The sequence below is a fragment of the Lontra canadensis genome, unplaced genomic scaffold (assembly GCF_010015895.1).
Source record: "Lontra canadensis isolate GAN:19392208 unplaced genomic scaffold, GSC_riverotter_1.0 scaffold88, whole genome shotgun sequence".
NCBI lineage: Eukaryota > Metazoa > Chordata > Mammalia > Carnivora > Mustelidae > Lontra > Lontra canadensis.
In genome coordinates this window covers 3,084,394-3,107,285 of record NW_022631082.1, presented here as the reverse complement: position 1 = coordinate 3,107,285, position 22,892 = coordinate 3,084,394, and the positions used below count along the sequence as shown (strand labels likewise).

At 55.3% G+C, this 22,892-nt stretch overlaps 1 protein-coding gene across 1 annotated transcript in view; it reads right to left on the bottom strand.

Moving 5' to 3' along the window:
* MYO1F (myosin IF) overlaps positions 1-22,892 on the bottom strand; it is a 32,939-nt gene that overhangs the window by 8,106 nt on the left and 1,941 nt on the right. The window contains exons 3-20 of the mRNA XM_032883466.1: positions 15,497-15,634; positions 14,955-15,044; positions 14,778-14,872; positions 14,283-14,370; positions 14,079-14,168; positions 12,105-12,236; positions 11,818-11,949; positions 11,476-11,608; positions 11,089-11,285; positions 10,521-10,601; positions 10,312-10,398; positions 9,154-9,240; positions 8,517-8,684; positions 7,247-7,332; positions 4,462-4,543; positions 2,966-3,072; positions 2,373-2,471; positions 2,128-2,272 (exon numbers count right to left, since the gene is read on the bottom strand). Coding sequence (XP_032739357.1) covers positions 2,128-2,272; positions 2,373-2,471; positions 2,966-3,072; positions 4,462-4,543; positions 7,247-7,332; positions 8,517-8,684; positions 9,154-9,240; positions 10,312-10,398; positions 10,521-10,601; positions 11,089-11,285; positions 11,476-11,608; positions 11,818-11,949; positions 12,105-12,236; positions 14,079-14,168; positions 14,283-14,370; positions 14,778-14,872; positions 14,955-15,044; positions 15,497-15,634 — 2,037 coding nt within the window. The remainder of the gene's footprint in view (positions 1-2,127; positions 2,273-2,372; positions 2,472-2,965; positions 3,073-4,461; positions 4,544-7,246; positions 7,333-8,516; positions 8,685-9,153; positions 9,241-10,311; positions 10,399-10,520; positions 10,602-11,088; positions 11,286-11,475; positions 11,609-11,817; positions 11,950-12,104; positions 12,237-14,078; positions 14,169-14,282; positions 14,371-14,777; positions 14,873-14,954; positions 15,045-15,496; positions 15,635-22,892) is intronic.

Genomic DNA, 22,892 nt, shown 5'->3' with positions numbered 1-22,892 from the left:
AAGGTTTATTTGAGAGAGAATGAGAGCGATGGGGGGAGGGGCTGAGGGGAGAGGAAGAGAGAGTCTTCCGTGGACACCGGGCTGAGCTCAGAGCCCGACACCGGGCTCCATTTCACGACCCTGAGATCATGACTTGAGCCAAAACCAAGATTCGGGTGCTGAACTGACTGCGCCACCCAGGGACCCAAAGACTGTTCTTATTTCTTGGAGCAAATGCATCTATAGGGAGAAGGTCTAGAGTTAGGTACAGACAAGTTTGGGGGACCAAGAAGAGCCTGAGCACCCAAGACAATTTTCTTCTTTCCCTCCCTTCCTTCCTTCCTTCCTTCCTTCCCTTCCCTTCCCTTCCCTTCCTTTTTCCTCTTCTTTCCTTTCCTTCCCTTCCCTTCCCTTCCCTGCCCTTCCTTTCCCTTCCCTTTCCTTTCCCTTCCCTTCCCTTCCTTTCCTTTCCTCCTTTCCCTCTCTCTCTCCTTTCTTTCTACCCCTCCCTCCCTCCTTCCCTCCCTCCCTCCTCTCTCTTTCTCTTTCTCCTTCTCTCCTCTGAGTCTCTTTCTTTTCTTTCTTTCCTCTTTGCCCAATGTGGGGTTTGAACACATGACCCTGAGACCAAGAGTCACACGCTCTACTAACTGAACCAACCAGTAGCCCCAGCAATTTTTGTAGCAGTGAAATCTCCAGAGTCTCCTCTCCACTGTGTTATGTGTCTGGTTTGATGAGGGAACAGTCACTTGTACATTACAGTAACGTCAAGGGAATCATCTAGACAATCCAGTTGCTTTCACGTCCCTGAGGGGCTGGTAGGGCAGGTGCTCTGACCATGCATGCGATGAGGCATCTAGCCAGCCCTGGGCAGGTGGCAGCCCTTTCCCCAGGGCTCCAGCTTGGCCCAGGCTGGGGGACATAAGATTTGCATGGGAGTGTGTGAGCTGGCACATCTCATCCGGACGGCCAGCTCCTGGTTTGCTCTCCAGTGCTCATATAGAAGCAGGTGGCCAGGCAGGCCACCCAAGGGGATTCCTTGCCCTGCCTTTTTATTTATTTATTTTTTAAGATTTTATTTTTAAGTAATCTCTACACCTAACATGGGGGCTTAAACTTCCAACCCTGAGACCAAGAGTTGCGTGCTCCACGGACAGCCAGCCGGGCGCCCCACCTCCGCTTTGGCCCTGATTTTTGTTCTCCTTGTCATTGTTGCTGTTTAAAAGACTCCCCCAGCCCCAGGTTTATTGCGGTATAACTGACATATAACACTGTGTAAATTTAAGGTGCACAGGCCTTGATTTGATACATGTATACATACATATATACATGCATTTGATACATGTATATTGCAGAATGACGGCCTCCTAGGCTAGCTAGCTCGGATGGCTACCATTTCTTTTTTTGTGGTGTGAGAACAGGGGAGATCTGCTCGGAGCAAGTTCCCAGTCTGTAACACAGCACTGTCAACGACAGTCACCATGCTTAAAGTAGGTCCCCAGAACAGATCTGTCATTGTGACTTCGTTTTCTCCCTGCAAGCAGACGCAGCTTCACGTTGGTGGCCTTCCCAGACTTTTGCTAAAAGGCTTAGAGCTGGTGCGGTGCAGGAGGGATGGTTTGTGCATGGAGAATGCAGAGTCAGGTTTGTCTGGGTAACTCAGGGCCTGCGGCACGTCTTGGGATCAGCCAACCACGGCTTTGACTAGAGTCTCAGACCCAGGGACTCAGTGTGCTCACGAAGGAAGGAAGGAGGGAAGAGGTAAGAAAACATAGGAGAGGAGAAAGCACAGAAGGACGTTAGGGGAAAAAAAGGAAGAAAGTCGAAAGAAGGGACAAGTGACGTTCTGGAGAAGCTGTGAGTTCTTGCCCCTTGTGGATTACGTCTTTCCCCATCTGCCTCCTGGCCCCTGTGCCTGTCCGGCTAATTTGGGTTTTTCTGAGCACTCGCTACCTGCCACACACTGCCTAGCGGACTTCCTGTTTTGTCTGAGCCTCACCCCCATCCTGCAGGGGGCTACCACTCTCCCCACTTTCCAGATGGAGGAACAGAGGCTCCAAGGGGGTAAGGCAACAGGCCCGAGGCGTGAAGGGGCCTAAAGAGCTGGACCCGCGCCCGTGCGGGGATGCAGGTGTCTCTCACACTCACCGACTCGGGGTTCTTGACAAAGACCTTGGTGCTCCCCATCTGGTACTGGTCTGGCTCCATGTTGACTGCCCGGAGCAGGTGCTGGACCCCCTGACGTTCATCCCCACGCCACTGGGGCCACGTCTCAGGGGTCAGGATGGCGTACCTGGAGGCAGACGGTGTGGGAGGGTTTGGGGTGCATGTCTGTGCTGGCGGTTCCTCTGCGGACTGGCGGTGGGGGCCGGGGGCAGGCAGGGGAGCCTCACCTCTGCAGGAACTTGGAGAACTGGCGGCGGTAGGCGAAGCCAGCCCGGCGCACCCTGATGTTCTCCTTTAGGCCTAGGTACTCCACCTGGTGCTTGACCCTGAGGGGGAGGCAGTGTGAGTCTCCTGTACTCCCCGGTCTGGAGTGGGGGTGGGGGGAGGGGGCTGCTGCTGAGCTGGGCTGGGAAAGACAGTTGTGAGACCAGGGGGTCTGGATTCGTGCTGGGGACAGTTTGGGTGGGGGAGGGGGTGACTTCAGTGTCCAGGAGTCAGTTCGGTGAGGTGGGGGCCTTCCTTCTAGGGGGAGGGGTCTGTGTGAGTTCTGTGGTCAGTTCCAGGGTTAATTCTAGGGGTGTGTCCACAGAGGGGACTGTGCTAGTCCCTGGGTCACTCTATACTCGGTTCTGCTCATCCCTGGAGTCCAGGGATCTTGGTCGGTGCCAGGTAGAACCCCGGGACCCCTGAGGAGTTTCGCGCTGGTCCTAGGGGTCAGCCTCGCTCAGTCTTGGAATGGGTCCCGTGACTCTGGGCGGGCTCTGGGAGGAGGGTCAGTCTGGGGGGACAGTGTGGGTGGATTGGTGCCCCTGGTGTTCACCTGCTCTCCTCCCAGTCACGGGGCTTCTTGGTCTCATTGGGCTTGATGCAGCGGATGTAGTGGGGGGTACATCTCTTCAGCGTGCCCACCAGGTCATTGGCTTGTTTCTGAGGTGGAGGAGAAGGAGGGGATGGGTGCACAGATGGGACCCTTGGACCCTCTCTCCTCCCACCCTGAATACAGGCCCAGGAGACAGAGACACATCGGGCTGGCTCCCAGCGAGCCACGGGGCCCGGCGTCCCCGCTCTGGGCGTTCTTCCATTAGACCCACACCATTGTGGGTCTGCCTGATCCTTGGGCCTCAGACCAGGAGCTCTCCTGTCTGCAGCACCCACCACTTAATCTGGCGCCTAGCAAGTGCTCAGCAAACGTTTGTTGATAGAATAACAGAGCTCTCAGGAGAGCATGTTGCATTGACCATTCCTGCCTGTCCTTTGGGGGGACTACTTCTTTGGAAGTAGGGAATCATGTGTGTGTGTGTGTGTGTGTGTGTGTGTGTGTGTGTGTGCGCGCCTTGGGTTGTGCATTTTAGTCCCTTGGAAGAGACTAGAAAGGACATTGTTCCAGGTTGGGGGACTGGAGAGGGTGGCCTGAGAGACCTTGATGTGGACTGTGGCTCTGCTGTGTGATCCAGGCCAGTGACTGCTGCTCTGAGCCTTGGTCTCCCCAAGCCCCAGGTGCGGCTAGTCCCTTATCTGTAAAGTGTCCCACGTTGGCTGCCTGCACTGGCGAGTGCCCAGTGCGGGGTTATGAAGAGATTTTTAGAATGGGACACCCAGTTGACAGCAACATTATTCACCGTAGGGAAAAGGTGAAAACAACCCGAGTGTCCACCCATGGAGGAATGGATGGGACAAATAAGGTCCATTTATAGCTGCAAGACTTCAGCCTTCAAGAGGAAGGACGTCCTGACACCTGCTTCAACATGGATGAACTTTGAGGACATTTTGCTGAGTAGGGGTAAGCCAGCCACAGAAAGACACATCCCACAGGACCCCACTCCCAGGAGGTCCCCAGAGGAGTTCCTGTCCACAGAGACAGAGGGGAGATGGTGGGAGCCAGGGCTGGGGCAGGGGGTGGGGAGTCCATGGAAAGTTCTGGAGAAAGTTCTGGAGACAGTTTGGGGAGCTGGAAAGTTCTGGAGATGGAGGGTGGGGGTGGTGTGCTTTATGCCGCCGAGCTGTGCACTTAACGATGGTTGAGATGGTACATTTTATGTAACTTTGACCACAATTCAAATTAAAGTGGCAAAGAACCAAAAGACCAAAACATTATTAAGATGCTGGTTCACTTTTGGATTTGAGCGTTGGGAGGACTCCAAGGAAACCGGTCCAGCCCCTACTAACCCCAGAGCTGGAAGAAAACTCTGCTGCACTGAGGGTGCCGGGGGTGGGGGCAGAGGCCCCAGGAGGCATGAGAGACAGACGGCAGAACGAGTAGACAACAGTCCCCAGCCCTCCCCAGGCCCAGCTCCTCCTCTCCTGCCCCAGGCCCACCTTGATCTTGGAGCCAGCCGTGCTGGGGCGGCCCTTCTTGTCCACATCCAGCTTCTCAGGAAAGAGCATCCGGAGGAAGGCCCTGGGCAGGGCGGGGGAGGGGACAGGAGGAGTCAGAGGTGCAGCTGAACCTTGGGTGCCCTCTCCCAGGGGAGCACAGTTCTCCCTGAATGTGGGGGTATGATGGTGAGAACCGGAGAGACGCTTTTGTCCTTCTGGTTCCTGGATCTATTTGCACTGTTCCTCCTGCCTCTCCGGCCCGGCACGACTTGGGGAGCACGTGAAATAGAACACAGTTCGGCTCAGAAGGAACATATCTCGCGTGCTGCAGCGTCTCAGCATCTCGGGCTACAGGAGCCGGTCCCCGCGTAGGAACGATCCCACACGCACAGGCTCGCACGTGTGAGCAGAGATACAGACGAGGGTGCTCGCTGCCCGCAGTAGTCCTAGATGGGCTCAGTCTAACTGTCTGTCACCAGGGGATTGCTTCCACATGCTTTCTCTATTCACTATTCCCTCCCTCATCGCCTGATCGGGGTCTTCCCTGACCGCCGCAACACAGAGCGAGCACACTGCGCATCCAGACATACTCGGGAGGGAGAAGACGCTCTGGAAGGAGAGAATGGGGATGGCTGCACAGCATTGGAACGTGCTTCATGCCATTGAACTCTACAACCCAAAACGGCAATAAGGGGGCGCCTGGGTGGCTCAGTGGGTTAAAGCCTCTGCCTTCGGCTCAGGTCGTGATCTCAGGGTCCTGGGATCGAGCCCTGCATCGGGCTCTCTGCTCAGCAGGGAGCCTGCTTCCCCCTCTCTCTCTGCCTGCCTCTCTGCCTGCTTGTGATCTCTGTCTGTTAAATAAATAAATAAAATCTTAAAAAAAATGGCAATAAGGGAACTTTATACTGTGTGTATTTTATCATAATTAAAAGAAAGTAAAAAAAAAAAGAAAGAGTGAACGATGCTCACGGCACACTCTAGCCTTTTATCGACTCAATTTTTCTATCTAGTGGTCTCCCCAGTGGACACCAGAATCACCAGGAGAGCTTGCGAGAACATGGATGGCTGGGCCCCTACCCAGTTCCTCTTGAGTTTCTCATTCACACGTCTGGGCTGGGGCTCAGTCATCTCTAACAGGTTCCCAGGTGATACTGCCGCCGATGGTCCAGGAACCCTACTTTGAGAACCATGGCTCTGTGCTTTCCAATATGGCGGCCCCTGGTCATACTGGGTTATCGAGGCCCTTGAGACTTGGCCTGTCCAAATCATGGTGCACTGGGAGTGTTAAAATGCATACCAGGTTTCAAAGACGACCGCAGCATGGGGCAAAAGAATGTGGTTCATTCCTCCATAATTCATTCATTCATTTGTAATTTTTATATGATGTAATTTTTATATGATACCCGAAATGATATTTTGGGTATATTGGGTATAAGAAAACATTTTTTAATGTCACCTATTCACCTTTTACTTTTTTTTAAAGTTTATTTATTTAAGTTATACCCCCCCCGCAAGGTGGGGCTCAAACTCACGACCCCAAGATGAAGAATTACCTGCTTTTTATGTTTTTTACTGTGCTTATTAGAAAATTTAAAATTACACGCTGGGACACCTGGGTGGCTCAGTTGGTTGAGTGTCTGCCTTTGGCTCAGGTCATGATTCCCAGGTGCTGGGATCAAGTCCCACATCGGGCTCCCTGCTCATTGGAGAGTCTGCTTTACCCCTGCCTGCTGCTCCCCCTGCTTGTGCTCTCTCTCTCTTTCTGATAAATAAATAAAATCTTCAAAAAAGAAAATATAAAATTACACATGTAATGGGAATAGGGATCGACTGCAACTTGGTACGAGGGCTCTTTTGGGTGTGATGCAAATGGTCCCAGTTGGGTAGTGGTCATGGTTGCACAGCTCTATACATTTCAAAAAAAAAAATGACTTCTGAAGTTGGGCGTGTTTCATGGCACGCAAGTTGTACCCGAAGAAGGTGGTTTTCAAGTCGTGATGTGCATAGCTTGGATTCTACATGGATGTGAAATGTAACAGACCGCGCGCGCGCTCTAGACCGCAGAATCTCAAACTCGATGTGCCCCTGGGTCTGGAGGAGGCGCCGGGGACGCTCATTACAGGGCAGACCCTGATGTCCCAGGTCCGGGGCCAAGTGCATTTGTACCCAGCTAAGAGGACGCTCCTGTTCTTGGCCCAGGAGTCAGATTTCAGCCTTTTACTGGCCGCGGTCTTATGCCTTTCATGCGATGCCATATTACTATCTGCCCTTTTTCCTGGTTCCATGCCTGCTCCCCACTTGGCTCTCCACTCAATGAGGGCCCCTGTGTTCTCTGACCTGTTCAGTCTCCATCCCCACCAGTCCCAGGAAATGGTGCCCAGCACACGGCAGAGCTTGAATTACATTTGGAGGTTAAAAAGGCAAAAAATGGAACCCAGTGTGCAGCTGTGGTCAGGGAGATGGTCCATATGTGTCAATACAGGAAGAAGGCCGGGTGCGGTGTGTTCTCATGGTACACCGGGGGACACTGTCTACACCCCGCATCAGCTGGGCTTGCTCAGGGGAGGCCTGGATGGGCCATAAGGAACTGCCCCTAGGGTTCTCCTTACTTCTTCCTGTGGACCTCGGACTGCTGTTGAATCAGAACCAGTCACTAGAAACACTGTCCCTGCAGACAGCCACCCACACAAAGCATGATGGTAGCTCCCGGGAAGATGGAGAGGGTCCTGGCCTCCCCACCCCGCTCTGCCCCGCTGCCCCAGCTTTGTGCCCAGAAGCCACTCACTGCTCACTGGTCTGCATCAGCTCTATGAGGTCAGAGAAGAGAACGTCCCGGTTCCGCTCACAGAAACCGTTAACATCATAGGAGACCTGGAGGGAGAAAGTGTTGGGGGGAATGAGGGGCTGAAGCCTGGGGTGCTGCTTACATCCCAGGTGGCCAGGGGTCCCGTGAGGGCTTGCCCTGAGCTGACCGAATGGGGTGGTACCTATGGTTCCTAATAAGGGGCAGGGGGCTTAGGGGCACCTGGGTGGCTCAGTGGGTTAAGCCTCTGCCTTTGGCTCAGGTCATGATCTCAGGATCCTGGGATCCAGCCTCGCATCCGGCTCTCTGCTCAGCGGGGAGCCTGCTTCCCCACCCCATGCCTGCCTCTCTGCCTACTTGTGATCTGTCAAATAAATAAATAAAATCTTTAAAAAAGGGGGGTCAGGGAGCTCCTGCATTGGCTTGGGGTCCATGGAGGTCTGATGTTCAAGTGCAGGTTGGAGGGCTGGGGCTGCAGCCTGGACACAGGGTCCTTGCGGAGTCTGCTGTTTAATCTGAGCTCAGAAGGTCAGATTGAGTATGTTGCGGTCAGTCGAAGGGGTGGGGTTGGTGTCAGGAGGGTTCCAGCACTGGCTGGGATCCACGGGGGTCTTCCATCAGGCTTGTGGGCTGGGTCTGCATCGAAGGTGGGGGCTCTCCATAGTCCTGGGAGCTGCTATTCCTTGGCTGAAGGAACACAGGAGCTCTAGCCCAGTTTGGGGGCCGGGAGATCCCTGGGGACGTCTGCTGCCACTTGAGGTCAGTGGGAGAGTCTACAGTCCTGTCAGTGGGGGAGGAGGATGGTGGCCAGGGTCAGAGGCCAGCGGATTTCTACAATCTTTGGTGGGAGTCTGCAGGGGGCTCTGGCCCATTTTGGAGGGCAGTGGCTCACAGCTTGGGCCTGGGGTCTTTGAGTTTGGGTTAGAAGGCTGTGTCCTGAGTCAGGGGCTGTGGGGTTTGCAGCTCAGATCGGGTTGTGGGGGTCTGCTGCCCAATGTGGGGTCAATGGGAGGGAGTTTCTGTCCTATTAGGCGGAGCTGTCCTGTTATTAGGGAGAGCTGTGACCTCGGTGGGGGCGGCAGTGGGGGTTTCGACAGCCCCAGCTGAAGGACCATGGTGTGGGGGCCAGGCCAGTTCCTGGGGGTCGGTGGGAGGGCTGGGGCAAGGGGTCGTGGAGTCCTGCGGCTCTGGCTGCAGGAGGTTGAGAAGCCGCGCCCAGGTGGGACGCGCGGAGAGCGGGGCACGGGCGCACCTTGCCGGCGTAGTGGTGGATGACGAAGCCCGAGCTCCAGCTGTTGAAGTGCTCGTGGGTGCCCACGGCCGCCTGCAGCTTCTGCAGCAGGGTCTGGTCGGCGCCGCCGCCGGTGGCATGCATGGTGGCGCACACGTCGTCCAGGACGCTCATGATGCCCGGGGGGCTCTGCGGGCGGGGGAGAGGGGCCGCGGCTCAGCCTTGCCGGCCCCGCCCCTATCCCCGAACTGGGAGGGTGTGGAGGCGGCGGGGCAAGCGAGGGGCGAGATCCAAATACAAGAGCAAAAGTGGGGGTGCTGACGGTGTGGGGGGCTGTGGTGGAAGCCTGCTGGGGGGGCGGAGCGGGATGAGGAGCCCCTGGAGGACCCATGCTCCTTTCGGTTCCCCAGACGGGGACGACCTGGTGGGGGACCTCCCAGGACTGACACCTCTGTCCTTGAGCAGGCCGAGCTGGGGAAAGTTCGCTGAGCGGACAACACAAGCGGTGGGCCGAGAGGGTGGATGAGGTGGCCGACGGGGTGTTTCTGTGTGCTCCGGGCACGGAGCGGGATGGGGAAGGGGCGCTAACCCACCCCCTCCTCTCCCAGGCCCAGCTCCAGACCCAGCAGAACGCGCGCGGAGCCGGGCAGGTCCTCACCAGCTTGTTTTCAATGAGGTCGCAGACCACTTTGTTGTTGAAGTACTGGATGGGGGTCCAGCGGATGCCCTCTTGGACATACTCCTCCTGGGGGCGGCAAAGCGGCCGGGGTGGGGGTGGGGGTCTGGGCAAGGACGCAAGGGTTTCTAGAATGCATGCTTCACAAGGGTGGGTGAGGGAGGTGTGATGGGTGTCTCCCCATATCTCCCCATCTCATCACCCTCATCATCAGTGGGGCAGACTGGAACAGCCGCCCTGCCCTACCCTTGACCACAGACAGGCAGGAGCCAGTGCATAAACATCCTGGCTCCGTTGCTTCTGGGGTGGCCTAACCCTGAGTTCCCTGCTAGAGTGTCCCCCAGGGCTCAGCAGAAATTGGCCCCAATTGCCTGCAGCATAGCCTGCTCATCAATACACCCTATTCTGGCCTTTAAAAAAAATATATATTTTTTTATTTTTAAAAATTCATTTATTGGGATGCCTGGATAGCTCAGTTGGTTAAGCGTCTGCCTTTGGCTCAGGTCATGGTCCCAGGATCCTGGATGAGTCCTGGCATTGGGCTCCTTGCTCAGTGGGGAGCCTGCTTCCCCCTCTGCCTACTGCAGAGGGAAAGGCGGAGGGAGAGACAGAGAGAATCCCAAGCAGATGCCCGATGTGGAGCTTGATCCTAGGATGCTGAGATCCTGACCCGAGCTGAGATCAGGAGTTGGATGCTTAACCGTCTGAGCCACCCAGGCGCTCACCTCCCTATTTTTTTTTTTTTAATGTGTCTCTCACTTCCTCACTCTTCTCCTGATATTTGTACTGAATCCTTGCCTCAGGCTCTGTTTTTGCGGAATGGGTTGGATGAAAACAGCAGGAATTTTCATTCCTCTCTTGCATGGCAGTCTCCCCAGCACTGCGAACAGTGCCTGGCAAACAGCAGGTGCTCAGTAAAAAATAATTGGCGGAATGACCAAGGAGGCTGTGCCCCAGCCCTTGTCAAAGCTTTAGCAGCAGGGAACTGCTTCCATAGGAAATTTCCTGGTGGGGCCAGGACAGGTCAGCAGAGAGAGGTGAGGATGGGAGCCTGGGTGGGGGTTCCCCTGGGGACTCAGCAGACTTCCTGGTCCTGCCCCCACCTCCAGTGTCCCTGGGCTCCTGGCTCCCCCTGCCCACCTGCTCAGCTTTCAAGGTGAGTTCGATAAAGATTTGCTGCAGCTTCTCGTTGACAAAGTTGATGCAGAACTGCTCAAAGCCGTTTTTCTGTCAAGGGAGGCCAAGGGTGTCGCCATCAGTGGGCTGATGCTGGAGGATCCTGGGGTCACGGGGCCACCCCAGGAGGCTCAGGGAGGCACTTGTTGCAGGCTGGGGAGCAGAGGCCGTACCTGGAAGATCTCAAAGCCATAGATGTCGAGCACACCGATACTGTACTCCTCCTGGGGCTTCTGCATAGCACGGTTGATGGCCTGCAGTGTGGACGGGGACAGTGGGTGAGCGCCAGAGTGTCCCCCTCTGTGTGTGCTCTTAACCACGTTCCCAGGCTGTGTCCTCTGATGCCAGCTCCTTCCTGCCTTCTCCAGCTCTCTGCCCCCACCCCCCCGCCCCCAGTCACCCGTATGAGAATCCCAGGTGTTAGAACATCTGGGTTCCTATCTCGGGAGCTCGCTTGGCCTCTTAACCATTCTGCACCTCTATATTCCCATCTTTAAATGGGGGTAATGATGGTGACTACTCTGTAGGGCTTTATAAAGCTTTAAACTGACGCATGTAGAAACATTTAGAACAGTAGTTGGTGAAGGCCAAGTATTCTGTAATGTTGGCTCCTACAATATTGCCATCGTGCTTGACCTTGACACGTCCCATGCCTGCCTTCCCCACCGGGCTGGTCCAAGCCCAGGGCACTCTGGGGCAGGGCCTCTCCCACTCTCTGGCCCTGGCCCCGGCCCCTCTCACCTCCACAAGAAAGTCAAAGAGACGGGCATAGAGCCCCTTGGCCAGGGCGTCGCGGGTGTAGGCTGCCTGCTCCACGTTGAGGGTCACGTCAATGGACTCGCTGCGTCCACCCCAGCGGCTGTCCATCTTACGGCTGGTGAGTTTCTCCTGCAGCCGCCCGCTGTCGATGCCCAGCAGGTAGGCGGGAAAGGCCAGCACTGCCAGGGTTGGGGGGAAAGAGGGCGGCTGGTTAGGCTCTGGGCCCCCCCTGTGGTGCTTCCATCCCTCCCCTTTGTGCCCAGTGACGGAGATACTGTCCTTGTAGGTGCTTATCCTCCTGGGGCCCCACTAGGAGGAAGCAGTTTGGACACACCCATCCACCCCGCCGTCCCCAGCACCCACACTCACGGTCCACACTCTCTACCCGGGCGTAATTCCCATCCTCACAGAAGCTGATGTTTCCCAAGTGCAAGATTCCCGCCACCAGCTGCAGGACCAGCTGCTGGACGTTGGGCGGGATCCCGATGACCTGCATGGCATTCTGCAGGCACAACAGGAGCAGAACCTGTACCACGGATCGCCATCTCCATCCTGCCCTCCTGAGTTATGTTCTGGGACTGCAGCACGGACGCAGGGAGACAGGACACCTGGAGACCTGTCTTGCCTATTTCACCCACTTGCTGTGTGACCCGAGGCAAGTTCCCGCCCCTCTCTGGGCCTTGGCTTTCTAGAGTAGGGATCACAGCTCACCAAAGTCTCATTGAAGTCGCTCCGGTCATCGGTGCCATCCACCTTGTAGGTGTCCGATTGGAGGTAGTAATAGTAGTCGGGGGTCATGAGCCCCAGGTTTTGTCGCTGCTCCTGGGAGGCTCCTTCTAGCAGCTGCAGGCCGAACAATGCTCATGCATCTGGCATTGGACTGGCGTCGCCCTTGTGACCCCCCGGTCCTCACTGTCCTAGCCTCCTGGACCCTGACCCTCCCACTGTCTCCCCTTGGCTCTCCCTCGGCCCCAGCCTCACGGCCCCTTTCCTTGCACCTGATAGTAGATGTGGAAGTTCCTCTCGTTTTCGTTCTGCATGACCACTCGGGATTTCTCTAGCAGGAAGTTGGAGATCTTGCCCCCGTCCGGCTCCCCGCCACGACTGAACTGGATCTCAAAGTACTTGCCCTGAAGCCGAGAGAGCCAGGTGAGGCTCCCAGGGTCCCCGGGGGTGCAGTGGGGGGGGGATTGAGGATGGGTCTTAGGAGCCCGGCCTCTTTCCCTGACTTGCCCACATGACCCCAATTCTTCTTTATTGACCACTTTCCTGGTCCTTTGACCACAACACAGAGACCTCCGTGTCTCTGCAGGCTGCTGCTGGTTTTAGTGATCCTGGCTGTCTCTCACAGGTTGTCCCTAAGCCCAGAGCGAGAGTCCCACAAGTCCCTTCTTTGGTCTCTGACAATATCTGGGTTCTACTCTGGCTAGAGGTGGGAGGGCAGAGAAGCCCCCTTACTTGTTCCTTTTTGCCACTGTAATGCAATGATAATACACATTACATCATCCCACTACACAGACACCTGTAATACAAGACCTACACTCAGTCTCTGGTATAATAAAATAGTATAAAACATTATGTTTTAGAGGTTCATCCACGTTTTTGTGTGTATATCAGTAGTTTGAAAACTACTGTGTGAATCCATTTATATAAAGTTCTAGAACAGCTGAAACTGATCTATGGTGGAAAAAAAAAAAGAAAAGATCCAGAGGAGTGCTTGCTTCTGGGGTGAGGTGGGATTAGAGATTGACTTAAAAGGGAGCTTTCTGGAGAGAGTTCTGTGTATTGATAGGGCTTTGGTAGCACAGATGCATTTTCCCAAACTCAGTGAATGGTTCACTTGAGATTTACGTGTTTTGCTATATGCAAATTTTACTTTAAAAGAAATGAAAGAGCAATGAAAATTTATATTGGATTTTAATTAAGGATCCACATGCCGAGGTGATGGTGAGGTGGAAAGTAAGGTGTCTGCAATTTACTCTCTAGTGCATCAGAAAAAAGATGGGTAGGGGTGCCTGCTGGCTCAGTTGGTGGAACATGTGACTCTTAAATCTCAGTGTTGTGAATTCAAGCCCCACAGTGGGTGTGGAGCTTACTTTAAAAAAAATGAACAGATGGAGATATGGTAAAGCAAGTAGAGCAAAATTTTAATGATAGACTCTCAGAGATGGGCAGCAGGTGTTCACTATACCATTCTCCCATTTTTTTTGTGTTTTAATTATTTTTTTAAAGTAGGCTCCACATCCAGTATGGAGCCCAAGAAAGGGCCCAGACTCATGAATCTGAAATCAAGAGTCGGTTGCCCAACTGACTGAGCCTTCCAGGTGCCCCATTACATTTTTAAGAATAACATTTTGAGGAAAATACTTAAAATATAATTACATGACCAATATGTTAGAAATAAAAATATAATTAATAATATTTAGGGGAATAAAACATATTATTGGTGTATGGAATTTATTAAATCATTTCATATGTAGGTACCATACTGGAATTACTGAGGTCTGCGATATGGGTATTAACATCATCCCTATTTTATGGATAAGAAAACAGGAGCCTCAGGAGGTTCAAGCTACAAATCTAAATAGTGACAGAATCAGACTGTAAATCCAGATCTGGTGACCTATTCTGTCTTCCATTAGGCTCAGCACTAACACCTGACACAAAGAAGGAACCCAAGAACAATTTGTTGAAGAAAATGAATGAGAGAATAAATTGGGTACTGAACTGTGAACAGGAACGGATGTAGCATGGTTCCAGCCAGGAAAATATTTAAGAATGTTACACAGATAAGTCAAGGCTTCTACAGATCAACTGATGGGGGAATCTTTTTCAGAAGGACCATAAGCAGGAAGTGAGTCTCCCATGAGCAGGAAGTGAGTCTCCCACAAAGGAGCAGGGAGTTCCTATGCTATTGGGAACACAGGTGTTTGTGTGTTTGTGTGTTTGTGTGTGTGGGGCTGCAGACTCACAAAGCGGCTGGAATTGTTGTTGCGCACAGTCTTGGCATTGCCGAAGGCCTCCAGCAGTGGGTTTGATTGCAGGATGATATCCTTCACATGCTGGGGGGCAGAGGCAGGTGGAGGTGGGAAGAGGTCAGGGCGAGGTAGGTGGTTGTGGGCGTTAATTACTATGCTGCTGGGGATACCCAGCCCATCCTTCTGTTATCCCCTCACCTGGACCTTCTCGCCCCCACCAGACACCTTGGAGATGTAGCCCATGATGTATTTGGCTGCCACGGTCTTCCCAGCTCCACTCTCTCCACTGGGGGTGAATGAAAGAAAGAATGATCAGCAGCCAGCAGGGAGGGAGGGTTGGGGGGAGGGTCAGCACCCTTTCTAGTGCCTGATCATTCATTCATTCATTCATTCATCCTTCCTTCCTTCTTTTCTTCATTCACTACCATACCAGGTTCTAGGGAAACAATAGTGAACAAGACAGACAAAGATCCCTGCCATCTCCGAGTGGACATTTGGAATGGACAGATGGGCAATAATAGAATGGATGAATAAATATATCATGGGTCAGGGGTTGACAAGGAAAGTAAAGCAGGGCCAGGGGCAGAGAGGGACAGTAAGGCACTGTTTGGGTCAGAAACTCTGAGCAAAGCTCCCTAGGCTGGTGAGGCTGTTGCAGGGCCTGGGCAGGGGGGTGTGGGGCCCTCTCCATACCTGATGATAACACACTGGTTCTCACAGTCGATGAGCATGTTGCGATACATGTTGTCCGTGAGGGCGTAGATGTGGGGGGGATTCTCGTACTGAGCCTGGTGGGGAAGGTCAGCTCTTAGCACAGGGCTGGAGGCTGGGGGTCCTGGGGACATGCCTCCCACCTGGCCCCGGTCTTACTGCGCCCTGGTAGAGGTCGATCTCGCGGTCAGTGAAGTAAGGCATCTGCTTGAAGGGGTTTACGGAGATGAGCACGGAGCCAATGTAGGTCTGGGGTGACGTTAAGGGCTGTGCGGTGTTCTGGCTAGCTTTGTTCCTCATGGGCCCCTGTCTCCTAAATCCTAATCCCCTGGGACCTCCAGGGCCCCATTGCTCAGAGCAAGAGATGGAGATGCTCAGATGTGCTGGGGAAAACACAGGGCTGGGTCCAGAAAGGAGAGATGGTATGTACTGTGGCTGAGCTCCCAGGACAGAGGGAGCAGGGAGGACCCCAGCCACCCCAGAGCAGAGCCCTGCTGTCCCTCCATCTATCCCCTCCTCCCAGCTGGTGTTCTCACTGCCCATCCCTCCCTCTGCTCATTTGTTCAGGCCTCTGTCTCTCCCTTCCTCGCTGCAGTCCCTCCCCCGCCCTTCCCTGCGTTCATCCACGTGCTGTCCCTCCCTCTACTGGTCGGTCATACTCCCGTCCCTGTCTCCATCACTCTGCCCACGGCCCGGGGTACAAAGATGTAGTCGTCCATGAAGCGTTTGCGCAGGTTGCCCACGATGGCATCCTCAGTGATCTGGGGCAGCAACACCATGTCATCCACGCCACTCTGCTTCACGTTGTGGCTCTGCCAGTGGAAGCGCTCCTTGCTGCCCTGGGGTGGGGGTGGCCAGGTGGGAGTAAGCCGCTTTGGGGGGGTGGGGCTGGGCTGATGCCTCAGCTCCCCCAGCCTGGCTCACCTCCCTGCCTTCCGATTCTGCCTCCCCTCAGCCACCTGCCAGCCTCCTTCTGCGATATGGGGACACCAGGAGAGGTAGGCGTGCTGGAGTCTGTGCTCCCTGCCCCGGAGGAGGGGGCTCTGTCCTCCCAACCCTCCACCTAGTGTCCCACTGTCACGCAGGAGACCGTGATGCTAGGCCCAGGGGGACAGAGTGTGCCTGGGGCTCTTGTGGCTGTGGGAGGGGAGAAGGGGGTCTGGGGGAGGCTAGTTTGGGGGTGGACTCACCCTTCTTCTCACTTCTCCTTCGGGCTCTGTGCCCCCCACTTCTCCAGCCCCTTCTCCCTGCCCAGGCTCCTGCCGCGTCCCTGATTTCTCTATGGCATTTGACCTGCCACCCACCTTTCCACCTCTTGGTGGCCTCCTTCCTCCTCCTCTCTTCCTCCCTCATGGTCATGCATCCTAGCCTGTCCTGGCTGTGACCTCTGTCCTCTGTGCTGTTACTCCGCTCCTCTGCCCCCGCCACTTTCCCTTCTCATTTTCTCCCTCAGTTTTTTTTTTTTTCTTTTAAATTGGGTTAGACTTTCCTTAGGCCCCTGGGAGAAGACTCAGACACAGGCTCCTCCCCCAAAAGACCCCTCCTCCAGGAAGCCTGCCTGGAATGTTTTCTCTTTTCAGCCTTACTTTTCAGCTCATCCAGTGCCTCGGACACTTAAACAGATTGGCTGCCTCAAGCGCTCTCAGTTCGATGTACTCCTGCCATGGAGGAGTCTGAGGCCCCGAGCCTGCCTGGCAGGCGTGCTTGTGCCTACATACAATGTGCCTCCTCCAGGAAGCCCGTCATTCTCAGACCTGGAGCTCTTGGAGGGCAGGGACTGGGACTGAGTCCTTTCTCAGCTCTAGAAGGGATGACCTGATGGATGGATGAGGAACAGGGGCAAAGAAAGAAACCCAGCTTCGGGGGACACCCTCAGAGCAAAGGATGCTGGGAATCAGAGGCAAGTCCTGAGAGCTGACCAGCGTCTGCCACACAGATTCCAGGGATGGTGAGCTGGGCAGAGAGGACGCAGGCAGGCATGGGGCAGGAGGGGCAGCGTGGGACAGGGGCAGGAGGCGCAGAGTGGGACAGAGGCAGGAGGCGAGGCCAGTCTTTCCTGGGGTCCCTGGGCAATTCCAGAGCGGGGTTCATTGAGGAACGCCTGCAGACATTAAATGAGGCCAGTTTTTGGTGGGGCATAGCTCTGGCTTCCAATCTAGGTGGCATGATCCAACACAGCTCTGAGCCTCAGTGGTCTCATCTGTACAATGGGAGAAGCAGCCTCCCTTTCTGGGGTTAATGGGAAGGAGTAAACTGCTCTGGGGCGCAAACTTCAAAATGGAGTGAGGGTCCTGCGCCCCTCTCCAGCCCAGGGAGTTGTGAGGATGGGCCCTGGGCGGAGCGGCCCTGGACAGAATTAGCATTCACCGAGTGCCTACGACGTGCTCAGAGCCGGGGGGCCAGGTGTGAAGGTCGTATCTCCAGCAGTCCTTACAGCAGCTCGGGGACATCTAGGGACAGAAGTGGAGGCCCCAGAAGGATTTGACACTTGACTACAGACCCAGCTCGGTTGTCTCTGAGGGTGTGGGATTTGTGTCTGACAGCCAAGGCCAGGCTCTTCCGTCCACACCCGCAAGTGGCTGGGACCCACGGGGTGTTTGGGCTGGGACTCGAAAGCCAAGAAGGGCTTCGGTCGAGAGCTGGGAGAAGAGGCACGCCAGGCAGTGTGGAAGTACAGAAGCAGGAGCCGAGAGCAGACGAGGGAGCGTGTGGGGGGGTTAGGGCTCGGCCCTCCTCAAAGTGCTTCCAGCCTGAGCTGTCGCAGGCAGTTTTTTCATGTGGCAAATCTGGTCTCGTCGCTCTGGGGCTGAGAAGCTGTCTGTGGCTTCCTGTCACGTTCCCACCCATCCATTCCACCAAAGATTTTTCCCGTGTGCTGCTAACTTCGGCCCCCAGGGAGACACTCTCTCAGTCCCTGCCCCAGGCGCCCCCGTGCTTTGCCGGTGCTCAGGTCTCAGCTCGGAACACCCTGCCTGCCTGGTCCCTGCCAGTCCGGCCTTCGCACTTGGCTCAGGTGACACTTCCTGTAGGAAGTCCTCCCCTCCCCGGGCCAGATGGAGGTTTCCTCTGGACCCCCACAGCCCCCGGGGCCCTGCACCGCAGCCCTGTCCACGTGCTGGGCACCCTGCTCGTTGGCTGCGTCTTTGGTGTGCAAGGTCCAGAGAGCAGGGGGTCAGGCAGGGCCCCTTGAATGACCAAGTGGGAGAGTGGGTTGGCCCGTGAATGAATGGAGGGGAGATCAACCTGGGCCAGGTCCCTAAGGGCCTTGAATGTCGAGCAAATGAACTCAGGCTTGACTGTCAGCAGCTTGGGGAATTCTCAGAGGGGCTCCTGGGGACACTCTAAGAATTGTGGCAGTGTTTTCGATTGTCTGGGGATGGGGACTGGCTGGCATTTCAAGCGGGCTGCAGGTGCCAGATTGGTCCATAAATTATCACCCTGACTGCAACCCCCACTCCACCCCACCAGCTGCTTATGTAAGTGACAAAACTGTTTATAATCGCTGGAACCTAAGATCAAATTCTATTTTAGGTCTATACAGAAAAACAGTGTGTTTTGCACGGCTGACACCTACTCCATGTTCCAGACTACCCAAGAGAGTTTTTAGTGTTACTAAGATTGTACTGAGACTCGTTCGGCATTTTGGAAGCTGGCGCTGCTCATGGTAGTAGCGTGGCTGATGCCTCTGTCACTTGGCATCAGCTCCCTGAGATGCTCCCGTGTCCCGGCGTGAGCACCGGGGCGCTCCGGTGGGCGTTCGTGGGCCACTGGCCTGAGCACTTTCATCTTTATGTGCCTATTTTCTTCCAAGTGACTTTTCTCCTCTGCATTACAGGAGATCGCATTATTTTTGAAACAATGGGAGTTGGTGTGTTTCACCGTCTGTGAATTTCAGTTTGGGGGTTCCAGGGGCCTGCCAAGGGGTCTGTTACAAGAAGGGGGTGCTCGGTGGGATGCACCAAGAACCCCAGGGTGCAGTGGGAAGGGTACTGGGGAGGGCAAAGCTGTGGGAGCAGCACGGTGCAGGGGTAGGAGAGGATGTCCAAGATAGAAGCTGAGCAGGGCATCAGCTGGGAGGTTGGAGGCAGCCAGGAGCCATGAGACCCGGAGATCACAGGGGCCAGTTGGGAGAAGCAGGGAGCCATCGACTGGATCCCCGAGCTACTGAAGGTGTCCAGCTCCCCGGAGGCTCAGAGGGACCCCCGGAGAGAGCCCTGGCGACCTCATCCAGAAGTCAGTTTGGGAGGTCAGGAGGTGTAAACAGGGAGGGAGGATGGCTTTCAGATGGTCTAGCTGACAAGGGGAAGAGGGAAAGATTCTGTGGGGAGAGGAGGGTTCAGGGAGCAGGTTTCCTGTTCTTAAGATGGGGAGACCAGAGCGTGTTGGTGAGAAGAGTGATACCCTTCATGGACTGGTGTCATTCAGAGGCTGCAGGCGGGGGTCTGCTCTTTCTCTGAGTCAACAGTGGGTGGGGAAGTGGGGGCTGCTGATGGGGGGGACAGGAAGTGGATCCTCTCTCTGAAGACCTCTGAGGCGTGGGGCTTCCCGTGGTAACTATGGTAACCAACACCCATCATAACAATAGGTAACAGCCCACTGGCAGGGACTGTGTGCCACCTGCGGTCTCTGTTCTTCTGCGACTGATCTCATTTATCATGCTGAGATCAGTACTGTGACTAGGTCCACTTTGTGGAAGAGAACACTACAGCACAGAGAGATTCTTTGTCCTCTCCAAGGTCGCACAGCAGGAAGGGAGGACCTGGGAGAGGATGGTAGAGACTGTCGCCCTTAGCCCTGTCCAGGTCAGAGGGGGCTGGGGTTGGTGCTTCAGATCAGACGAAGGTGGGGCAGAGACAAGATTGGTCTGTCTAGAGTTTCCCCTGTGGGTCAGTCCAGTCTCTACGCTCCTGGGCCCGTCAAGCTGGGCTGAAGCTCAAGGCCACTTCCTTTCTCTGAGGTCAGAGGTCCCAAAGCTGGCTGCATCTGGCTGGTTCTCTTGGCCCCAAGGACTTGGTTCCTCTTCTTGTCCCTTTCTTCTTCCCCCAGCCAGCTGAGTGGCCCTCTGCCCCTTGCTGCCCCCACCATTCTGTCTCTCTGTGTCCTGCCAGCGGGGCACCTGGAACCTCCAGATCCAGTCCTAGCCCCTTGTGAGGACAAAAACCATGTGTTGTTTGTGGTAGAGAGAGAGAGGGTGTTGCTCAAGGGAGTACAGAGTATGGAAGGACAGTCAAGAATTTTGGCATGGGACCAGCTGGGTGTGAGGCTCGGCTTGACAGTTGACTGACTCTGTGATCTTGGGGAGGCCGCCTCCCTTCTCTAAGCCTCTTTTTTCCCATCTGTAAAATGGATTCCATAATAAACCTCCTCCACTCATTCTCTGAGAGGATTCAGGGAGCCCGTGTGGAGAGGAGGTGAACCGGAAGCCTCAGGAAATGGCAGCTGGTGGCCCCAAGAGCATTTAGTGGAGGTGATCGGTGACAGAAGATATAGGAGCTGGCGGATGGATGGTTGTTGAGGGAGTGAAGGACTGAATGAGGTACCACGGGGAAGAGACTGCTGTCTCCTGTCCTGTATCACAAGTACCCATCTCCCTGTGACTCCCAAGTCTCCTAGATCAAGTTGAAGCTGAATTTCTGAGTCCCTTTCTTAGGGGCGGGGGTGCAATGAAGATGTTGTGGTCACAGTTGACCACAAGCCAAGTATGACTCAACCTGATGGGGTTCTTGTGAAAGAGAGTCAGGGCTAGAGTGGGAGGTGGGAGGTAGCTTCTAACTTTGGCTCTTCAGAGAGACCCCCCACCCCGAGTCTAAGGTAGAAGGCAGGGGGAGGGGAGCTTCCTGTTTCTTTGGGGGTGGAGATTCCAGATCCAAATGAGGCTGGAGGGATGGGCAGCCTGGGGCATGTGGGGGTCAGCACCCCCAAGCCCCCATGGCCCCTCATCTTGTAGGGAGGATCAGGAGGTTGCAGGTCAAGGTGGCTGATGAAAGCGCGACCTTAGGAGTCACTGAGTTGACATCCTCCGCCACTTTGGGGCTTGACAGCAGCTCACTGACCCTCCCTGGAAGGGAAGTTTATTTCCTCATCTGGAAACAGTGATGGCTATTTCCTCATCGGGAAAATGGGGACACTGAGGGCTGTAGACCTCACGGGGCATCTAGCCGTGCAGATCCAACAAGGTCAGGCTTGGGAAGCGGAAACGGGAGCCATCCTCACCACGCCCAGCAGCAGTAGCCTTAAGCTGGCTGGTCCCACAGGCTCAGCGTGCAAGGCCAGGGGGAGGGGCTGGAAGCGGGAGCTTTTGCAATTTGCCCTAGCTGCTCTGGCCTCCCTGCTCCTGGGTGCTGATGAGAAGAGCCCCAGACTGGAGAGAACAACGAAACAGCCACTTCCTTCCTCGTTGGGGTCCTGCGAGCTGTGGTCACAAGCAGGGAGCAGATGTGAAGCGGCCCTGGCAGCCGCTGCTGGGGCTGGCCCCCAGCTCCTGTCCCCCAGCCCCCAACCCGGTGTGTCCCTGCAGCCTTGGTCCTGTCCTCCCCCATCTCAGTGGGGTTCCGGGGCCGCACCCTGCATCCCTGCACTGCGCAAACAGCATCCTTGCCTCCAAAGGCTCTTGAGGTCCCCCCTCTCTTGGGGGAAGAGCTCTCAGTTTTGGCCTGACTGGAGAGGACAGGTGGGGACCCCTGTCCTTCTAGAGTCCGCCCCAACTCTCTCTCTTGGCCAACAGCCTTCTCTGTCCATCCCCACGGCTGCTGGCTGCGGACCAAGCAGCCACATCAAAGGTCTCCCTGCTTTTTTGGTCTGTTTTTTACAAACGGTCACCCTTAACCTCACTCCCCGCCCCCACCAACCGCCATCGTTCTGCGGATCCACCCTGACAATGACCCACTACCCACCGCAAACATTCCACACTAGCTGGCACCGAAAGCAGCCATCACTACCACCAGCACACCCACAAGAAACACGGTCACCGCCAGCAGCACCAACAGCCCAACAACCATTGTTCAGCGGTGACCGAGAATGAGTCACCTCTGCCCAGCACCATCGATAACTCCAGCAATGAATGAGCATCACCCACAGTGATGGTGACTGTAGCAGGGCTCTGTAAAGCGCTTTAGGAACATTGTTCCATTGAATCTTCCCACGCTCTTCCTGGCACTTGTCGTCACCCCTCCAGGAAGCAAGGATTAGCCTCGTGGATGGGGTCTGCTCTTTTTTGCCCCCTCCGTGGTCCTCTTGGGGGAGTATCTCCCCTCCTACAGCCCATCAGCTGAGCAAAACATTGACTAAGCAGTTCACATGGCTTCCTTGGGAGGGGCTGCTTTTTTTTCAAGTAACAAATCATTTCCTGTGTTCTTTTGATCCAAGTCTGCCCATCTGAGCTCCTGAGCACCTCTGGCTTGGCTCCTTCTTTGAAGAATTCCCATCCCAAGCCCTGAGCTCTAGCAGATGGTCTGCTTTGTGAGTTACCCAGCGAGGTCCTTGGCCAGCGATGCCCAGGGTGTCCTGGGCTTTCCGAAGTCAGGAGAGGTTCTCTCTCAGACTAACCTGATCCCTGCCTCTTGGTCTAGCCCCTGCCTCCTCCACCTTGGCCAGCTGCCTGCTGCAACTGCCGGGAGCACCGCGATTGTCACCACTGGCTCTGTGACTGTCCCTGTGACTGTCCCAGCCACATGCTGTCCTTGACAGACTGACGAAAAATGAAAGCTGAAGTGGCTTGCAGATGCATGGAGCGGTGGGTGCAAATTTTTGAGCCCGCCCAGGCTCTCTCTTAATGTGGGTGTCATGATGCTTCTGGGTCTAGACCCATGACAGTGACAGTCTCCTGACCCCTTTTACCATAATCATCATCAGATCTCAGCCTCACCCGGGGGGTGACACCTTTAGCCACAGAGCATCCCTTGCCATACTTGCTCGGGAGGGTACCAGTGGCCGTGCTGGGTCTCACTGTCCTCTCTTGCTGTGATTGCTACGACCAGACCACCCCTACACAGGCACGATGTCACGACACGATCGCTGCCCCCCATATCCCATTCGACCCAGCCTCTGCTCCCAGCTGTGGACTCAGAGTGGCAGAACCCACAGGCTCTCTGAAGTTCT